Source organism: Engraulis encrasicolus, chromosome 13, assembly GCF_034702125.1.
Source record: "Engraulis encrasicolus isolate BLACKSEA-1 chromosome 13, IST_EnEncr_1.0, whole genome shotgun sequence".
Lineage (NCBI taxonomy): Eukaryota > Metazoa > Chordata > Actinopteri > Clupeiformes > Engraulidae > Engraulis > Engraulis encrasicolus.
In genome coordinates this window covers 55,417,720-55,426,265 of record NC_085869.1, presented here as the reverse complement: position 1 = coordinate 55,426,265, position 8,546 = coordinate 55,417,720, and the positions used below count along the sequence as shown (strand labels likewise).

The 8,546-nt window shown below is 44.0% G+C and overlaps 1 protein-coding gene across 1 annotated transcript in view; it reads left to right on the top strand.

Annotated features, from left to right (window-relative positions):
• The window catches only part of smarcal1 (SWI/SNF related, matrix associated, actin dependent regulator of chromatin, subfamily a-like 1), a 28,369-nt gene continuing 19,823 nt past the window's right edge, over positions 1-8,546 (top strand). Inside the window, exons 1-7 of the mRNA XM_063214340.1 lie at positions 1-660; positions 2,017-2,917; positions 3,696-3,746; positions 4,051-4,311; positions 4,737-4,787; positions 6,077-6,269; positions 8,286-8,436. Of these exons, the coding sequence (XP_063070410.1) occupies positions 481-660; positions 2,017-2,917; positions 3,696-3,746; positions 4,051-4,311; positions 4,737-4,787; positions 6,077-6,269; positions 8,286-8,436 (1,788 nt within the window). The 5' untranslated portion in view covers positions 1-480. The remainder of the gene's footprint in view (positions 661-2,016; positions 2,918-3,695; positions 3,747-4,050; positions 4,312-4,736; positions 4,788-6,076; positions 6,270-8,285; positions 8,437-8,546) is intronic.

The following is an 8,546-nucleotide window of genomic DNA, read 5'->3' as shown; positions in this document are numbered from 1 at the left end:
AAGAAATTAGGAAGAGTTGAAGTTGGTTGTCACCAACATGGTCTGTGTCCTTTTTCTTTTTTTTAAATTAACCATTTAAGCCAAAAACTTCCTCGGCAAAGTGGTGGGATAATATTACTTCGCAGTACTACAGGGAGTGGAGACGGTCTGGCAACTCGCACCAACTTTTCTGGCTATGCTAGCTAGCTAGCTAGCCTAAAGTGTCAAGCAGTCAAATGCTACTACTTAGCTATCTTAAGCTAACCTGCTTGATTTACGGGAACTCTTAATTACGGTATATGTACTGTCTGAAGACCATGTTATGCTTGTAGTTTGCACCACTATGCGCACCATTAATGCTCGCAAATGTTAAGTTACGCTTAGCAATGCTTACCGGGACATTGCATGCCAGTTGATGGACGCAGCATCGATGGCACCCCCAGCTACCCAGGTTTTTAACGTTTAAAACTTGTTGCACAAAAGTATCTATTATCACTGGAAATGTCGACGTTGACGGCAGATCAACAGAGAAAAATAGAGGAAAACAGACAGCGAGCCCTGGCACGGAGAGCCGAGAGGCAAGCTCAAACGAGTCGTCAGCATGCAGGCGATTTCAACGGGTACCCTGCCACTAAACCAGCACCTCTCTACAGCAGAACAACAGAGAGTACTTATACAAAGGTGAGCCTCCCGAGTCGGATATCATAACGCAAATGTAGCATACTTGAGGCTAACATCAAGTACATTGTATTTGTGCTTTTGTGTTAGCTGTGATAAAAAGAGGACCGTCACACCATTAACGGAACCAGATCGAGTTGCTAGTTCTTTTTTGTAATACACTCCAATATGATCTAAAACAGAACTGAGTCATTTTGCTGTCGGTTGACTTTTTGGTACTCTTAAAGAGGACTGAGTTTGGTTCACTTAAAGGAGACAAAGTGTGACAATAACTTCAGTGATACTGTGCATGTCCCTCTCCTACTATCTACTTGGCCATACAAAACAAGACGTCAAGTCAAGTCAGCTTTATTGTTTGTTTCTTCTATGCACAGGTCATGCAAGGAAATTGAAATTACGTTTCTCTCTCTATACCATGCAGGACATAGACATACACAGGACTGACTTCAACGTGCAAGACAGAACAATTAACAGTGCTAGACCAATAACAATATTAATTCATTAATAGTTACATTAATTACATACAACAGTAAAGTGATGAAGTAATAAACATTGTAATTTCCTGGCTAACTGAGAAAAAAGGGTTTAAAGTTTCCTTTCTGGCCAGACAACGGTGTTGCAGGTAAAGTGATGGTGGCACATCCATGTTAGGGATGTTAACCGGTAACCGTTTAACCGATAGTGGCCCGGATCAACTTTAACCGGTTAAAAATTTCTGCCACCGGTTAACCGGTTGCAATGATAGTAATAATTATAATAATAATTTCCTCCCAAAAAGCCCCCAAAAAATGATCATTTTGAGGTTTTAGTACGATAATTCAATATTTTCCATCTGGCAACAGTGGCTGGACATGGCAGGTCCTGTCTGCGCAGCAAAAAAAAAGGCTTATGTGAAAAAAAAAAAAATCAGTGCTATGCATATCAGGCGCGCGAAAGTTGTATAATTTAAGATTACCAGTTAACCAGTTAACCACCGGTTAATGAGTCTCAGTAGCCGGTTAAGAGTTTTTTCAGTTTTCGCCATCCCTAATCCATGTAATACTTTTTAAGGATGGAAATGTATGCACACACACAAAACCCCTCACAACATTCATATGTCTTTTCACCACAAAAATGTAGTTACTGTGTTCTGGTATTACCGTCTGATCCTGAACCACTGCTTCAATGGTAAGTGCAGTCACTACACGTAACTTACTGCGTTGTAGGTTGTAAGACGAAACCGCTCAAAACAAAACAAAAAAACGCACTAACATCTGTTTTTCCTAGACACATCCTGTATCTAAACTCAGTATTTATTGTTTTGCTCTGAATAAAGAATATCAGTTAAAAGCAAAACTGATGTGCCCTTTTTTGTTTCAGACTGGACCAGACACCTACAAACCTGCAAATGTTTCCAGCTTCAAACCTCCACGGTCAAATGGCAATTCTGGTTTCACACCACCTCAGTCAGTGAACAACCAGAGTGTCAAACCGACACAACATACAAGCACGTCTAGTTTCAAACCCCCTCAATCAGTGAATACCTCGACCTTCAAGCCCCCACCGTCTACAAACCAGTCAAATTTCAAACCGCCACAGTCAACCAATGCGTCGGGCTTCAAGCCCCCACAGTCAACAAATACACAGAGTTTCAAGCCTCCATTTTCAAATAATTCTCAAAGCTTGAAGTCCCCACAGCCAACAGATGCTCAAAACTTCAAACCCCTACAGTCGACAAGTACCTCCACTGTCCAACCACCCCCACAGTCCACAAACATTTCAACCGTCAGACCCCAGGAGTCAACAACTATTCAAAGCTTCAGGCCCCAACAGCCAGCAAATGCTCAAAGCTTCAAGCCCCAACAGTCAACAAATACTCAAACCTTCAAACCCCAACCATCAACAAATACACAAACATTCAAACCATCACCACAGCCCACGAATGTGCAGCAGCAGCCCCCTGTCAGACATTCACACCAACACGCCCCCTCTGCCTCACCTGGGACAGGCTACCAGGCTGGAAACTTTTATGGCTCAGGACCTCGTCCGAACACACCTACTACTACTACTACCAATAATGCTGCTGCTGCTGCTGCAGCAGGGAACCAGTCGAATAGTAGGCCCTTGCAGCCAGCTAATGCGCCTCCATTGAAGAAGCCAGCCGTGCCAGTGGCGGCTAGAGGCAGATGTGTGTCTCACAGCAAGGAGCGCTTCAGGGTCGAGGTCAGCTACCATGCAGAGCTCATTGCTCTTTTCAAGACCATACCGTCTAGAAGCTACGGTAAGTGCTGCTGGATTTATGGTGACAGTCAATGCGATGGTAAGTCAATGGCAACACTGAAATGGATGTAGTTTGTTGTCATTTTATACATGAAGTGTCCTAGTACATATGAATTGTCATAACTAAAGTTCTGGAGCATGAAATTACAAGTATGCTGCATACTGGTATTTCCAAGGGATTGTTGTCTTGTGTTCAATTCAGTTGTCAAGTCAGTTGGAACAATTTGGAAGCAAGTTGCAACCTTAAAGTCATATCCCTATCATCTTTTGTTGATGTCTGTAAATGATATTGTGTATAATTTATCTTTTAGATTATGAAATCATAGCTATAATTATGTTACAATGGCTGTATTTCCACAATTCAATTTTTGTAGTAGCCTTGCAGTGCATTTGAACTGAATGTTGAATTCACGGATCTCAGAACATTACTAGATACTTAAGCAATATGACCCGAGTGGGAGGGAGGATGTGCACTGGTTCGGCATAGCAACCATACAATCAATTCGGAACTACTTTGCTTAGCGGAGCAGGTAAACAAAGTGTGATGAAGGTAACTAATAAACATTAATTCGAACATTTATTCTGGTATTTTGTTGGCAATTGAACTATAAAAGCAATATGACCCTCGTGGTCGGTAGGATGTGCACTGACGTCCTCCCTGGTGTGATTGCTGACGGTGTCAGTGCACATCCTCCCTCCCACTCAGGTCATATTGCTTAAACATCTGTGTGAATCCGTGGTGTTCTACTTGTATTGTGCTTTGTTTCCTTTGTACCCAGATCCTGCATCTAAGATGTGGAACTTTGGCCTGGAGGACTATGGCCAGCTAAGTAAGGCTATAAACTTCTAAACATCTAAGCGTCAAGCTATTTAGTGAATCTGTGTCTCTGTGTTTTTGTTTTGGTTATTTTGGTCTTTTTTTGGGCATCATATGCACAGTAAATCAGTTAGAGGTAAATTGCTCTCTTTGGGACAATGAAATTAGATCCCTGTGTTTGGACAGTATCCATTTTTTTTGTTTTTTAAGTAGGCAGAATTGATTTGTGGTGCTCAGTCTTTAGTCTGTGGTGCAGTCTCTGCTACATTATGGCCTATGTATGGGAATCACTGAACTGTATTGTTTCATCTTTCTAGTGGCAGAAGTTTCCTGCATGCCAGCGGTGGCACTCAAACCCCTGGAGGGAATGGAAGGGCTGGACGTCGGCGAGGCGACGAGTCGTGCCAAGGACGCGGCGGCGCTCTCGGCACTCATGCGGCTATGCCAGGGCTGGCAGAAGCCTGGCGCTGCGGTCAAGGGTCAGTGCGTGCTGGTCAGCCGCTCCCGCTTCGAGGTGGAGGTGCCCTACCACGCCGACGTCATTGCCTCCTTCAAGATGATGCCCTCCAAGAGTTACGGTGAGGACTGTAGCACTAGGACAGTGTCTCTCAAACTTTTTCAGACTGAGAACCACTTTGTCCCCCCAAAAATGTTCACGGGCCACCTGTCAGTTGAATTGACAGTTGTCGGGTGCTAATTTGACACTGCTAATTTCGATGCAGATGATTTACTTTTTTATTGTCGTGCACCCCCATGGTTCCTGGACCACACTTTGAGAATCACTTCACTAGGAATACTAACACAGCTGCATGTTGGAAAAAAAGCAAGAAATGTTCCCCTGTATATTAGCATAGATAAGAGAACAAAATCTAATACTGTTGCATAGGGCAATATCTGAGTAGAATAGGCAAATTTCATTTGTGTCTGTTCAAGTGTGCAAAACACATGTTTCAATTTTTATGGCCATAGCTCTGACTGTGCATTCTTAATATTTTTGCCACAGACATGAAGACAAGGAAATGGAGTTTCCTGTTGGAGGACTATGGGAGACTGAGTGAGTATCACTGCTAACCAGGGTGGATGTCAGCTTTGGCTTGGCCCGGGTCAAAGTCATCTGAAAAGCCTCCTTTCTCAATGTAATTAAGACACAATTCTGGACTCCCTGTCTCCCTGGGGCTGGGATAACTTACCCTTTTGCCCTTCCCCCTGTCGGCTACCCTGCTGCTAACAGTCAGGTCATCCTCTCGCAGACTCAGCATCATCAAATGGTTTATGAATACGACTCTTGGCATCCCCCTCTCTCTATTAAGGCCATACAGTCATTATTCTCCATATGTCTCCCTTGCCACTACTGTAATTCTCACACTTTCACAATGAGACTGTAATGGCCCATTAAACAGTTTCGCCCTCATAAAAAACGCAGTCACTGTGAATAATATTTTTGTGAGGACAGAAATGATGATTAAAAAACAAAAAGCGAAATGCCAGGTTCATTTGGGGAGACTCGGCAGGCAACTTTGCAAAACAAACACTTTGTTAGACTTTGGTGGGAGTTGAAATTGGTGATGGCAAGCAAATTAGAACCTCAATCAAGTCTGTAATTTGTACTTCATTTCTTGAGGCGTACACGGCAGATTTTTGAAACTGAAGGAAATAATCATCTCTACGTGAGGTTGATTTTGTGTCAGGAGAGCAGTACAGTTCCCCATCAACGATTCAAGAGGCATTAGTGTGATCTTTTGTCACTTGACATTCTAAACTCTTTTCTTTCTTTCTTTCTTTCTTTCTTTCTTTCTTTCTTTCTTTCTTTCTTTCTTTCTTTCTTTCTTTCTTTCTTTCTTTCTTTCTTTCTTTCTTTCTTTCTTTCTTTCTTTCTTTGTGAGCAATTGCATCACCAGGCAATAAGACTGATGAACTCATTTTAAAGATCGCCTAAGCTGTGCAGTAACACACTTTTTTCTTTTTTCCTCTCACCCTTCACATACTTTACTACAATGTATTTATTCATCTTATGATCCATATAATCCATATAGTTTTACTGTCTATACCACTATGATGACATGTAATAGTTGAATATCTTATTCATCTGTCCTCAGCTCTCTTTTCTCCCCGCCAATAAAGTTGCTGAGCCCCATCTCTTGTGTTTGTCTGTGCGTGCGTGCACACATTACCAACTCCCTGTCCTCTCTCCCCACCAGTGGAACTGCTGAGCCCCATCTCCTCGGTGGAGGTCGTGTGTGTGCGTGCGTGCGTGCGTGTGTACGTGTGCGCGCGTGTGTGTACGTGTACGTGTGCGCGTGCGTGTGTGTGTCTTACTAACACTCTCTCCTCTCTCCGCACCAGTGGAGCTGTTGAACCCCATCTCCTCAGTGGAGGTGGAGCCGCTGCCCAGGCCGGTGCTGCAGGTGTTTTCCTCTCAGTTCGAGAAGACGGCCACCCGGGGCTCAGGGTCCACCGACGCCCCCGATGCCGACCTCTCACACGTGGACAACACCCTTGCCACCGCACTCATGCACTTCCAGAGAGAGGGAGTCAAGTAGGTGTCCCAGACTGACTGGTGTCACATTGTGTATGTGTGTGTATTTGTGTGTGTGCGCGTGTTCTGAAACGTGCACCACCACACCCTTGCTAACAAACTTGTGCACGTCCAGGGGAAGGATGACAAATAGGTGTGCATCTGCACACTACAGATATAATTGCAGACTAGACTAGTCCCCAAATGCAATGCAATACATAGACTCTTGTGTAGGTCAAAGCCAAGCAAGTCAAGGTCTGTGTGTGTGTGAAACTTCCTGTGTGTGTGAGCATGTGTGTCTGTATGTCGTGCGCGTCCAGGGGAAGGATGTCAAATAGGTGTGCATCTCCCTGACCTGTGTTGCATATCGTGTGTGTGCGTGTGTGTGAGCGCGCGCACTTCTACAATTTTGCTCAATATCATCTGCAATAGGCCTTGCTGTGTGATGTAGGCTATGCAGTCTGCACCCCTGATTTCCAATGTGTAACCTCCTGAGAAATATTTGAATCCAGTAGATGTATTTCAAATGACCTGTTAAAAAAAATGAATTCAAATGTGTGTGCTTCCAACCTTGCCAACGCACTTGTGTGCTTTCAGAGAGAGGGATTCAAGTCCTGTAAGTTTCCATGTCTACTGTACATGCAAATAGATAGTGCATAACCTGTATTGCTATTCTGTGTTCCACAGATATTCATTAATATTTCACCACAGTTGTTTTTCCATAAAATCTGGTGGGCTTCATGTCATGGGTCGACCTTCACTGATAATTGCATGAAATGAATGACATGACCTTTTCTCGTTTGGCATAATTTCCTCCAGGAATGGCTAATCAGCATATGAGAAATGCACACGTTTTGCCGTGTGTCTGCTGCGGCACATTGTTGTCACCAAGCAAGGCGCTGACTCACAGTCTGTTGTCGTGACACAGTATCCTCATTGAGCAGGCCTAGACCCATGCCATGGTCAGTCAAAGTCTGGCTTTGGCACAGTACATACGGTAGACTTAACAATAGGACCCAATGAGTTAAATAGCCCCAGAATGGCAAAGTAATAATGACGCCGGATTGCATTATTTTACCACATAGTTTGGCATACTGGCTGCTCTGTTTTGGTGCGGAATTCTATACGCACGGAAATTATCGGCCCATTTTTGGTCCGTTGACAGATTTTCCAGCATTAAAGACAAATGGCGAAAAAAAAAAAGAATCAACATAATGACCCTTTCACCTCAACAACAAAAAACTCTTCCCAGCTTTGCTAAGTTGTGCACAATTTCATACTGCACACTACTGATATAATTGCAGCCTAGACTAGTCCCCAAATGCAATGCAATACATAGACTCTTGTGTAGGTCAAAGCCAAGCAAGTCAAGGTCTGTGTGTGTGTGAAACTTCCTGTGTGTGTGAGCATGTGTGTCTGTATGTGCTCTCTCTCTCTCTCTCTCTCTCTCTCTCTCTCTCTCTCTCTCTCTCTCTCTCTCTCTCTCGGGCCATATGGCGTGTGTTCTGCAGCTATGCGGTAGCCAGGGAGGGCCGCCTGCTGCTGGCCTATGACACAGGGCTGCGGAACACGCAGGAACAGGAATAGAATTAATCTGTAGAAAAGTGAATAGAAATGACTTCCTGGTATCATAGTTATTTATGTATGTGATGTGATGTGATTTATGCATGTGATGTTCTTTATACCAACTCTAACCATATGGCAGTGTTCTGCAGCTATTCGCTGACGAGGGAAGGCCGTCTGTTCTTAACGGAGCACAATACAATTTAATGCAATTGAAATTAGTAGAAGTGCGTGCCGTATGTGTGTGTGTACATTCGTGTTTGTACTGAATGTGACCATATGGCGTTCAGCAGCAACATGGTAGGCCAGGGAAAGCCGCCTGCTGCTAGAGGACGATAATGGGTCTTGGGGAAAAAGGCAGAAAACAATATGATAAAATTGAAAAGAAATGATTAGAATTGTGTATGTGTGTTGGGATTTTCTACTAACTATTCTAACTATGTGGTGGCCATATGGCGTGTGTTCTCTCTGCAGCTATGCGGTGGCTAGAGAAGGCCGCCTGCTGCTAGCGGATGACATGGGGCTGGGGAAGACAGTGCAGGCCATCTGCATCGCCGCGTACTACAGGAAGGAATGGCCGCTGCTCGTGGTGTCCCCATCCTCTGTCCGCTTCACATGGGCCGAGGTAACGTTAAATGCACCTTACATGTCCTTGTTAACGTGAATTCTCTCTCGAAATAATAACGACATTGGGTCTGGGGAAGACTGCATTCTACAGGAAGGAATGGCTTGCTG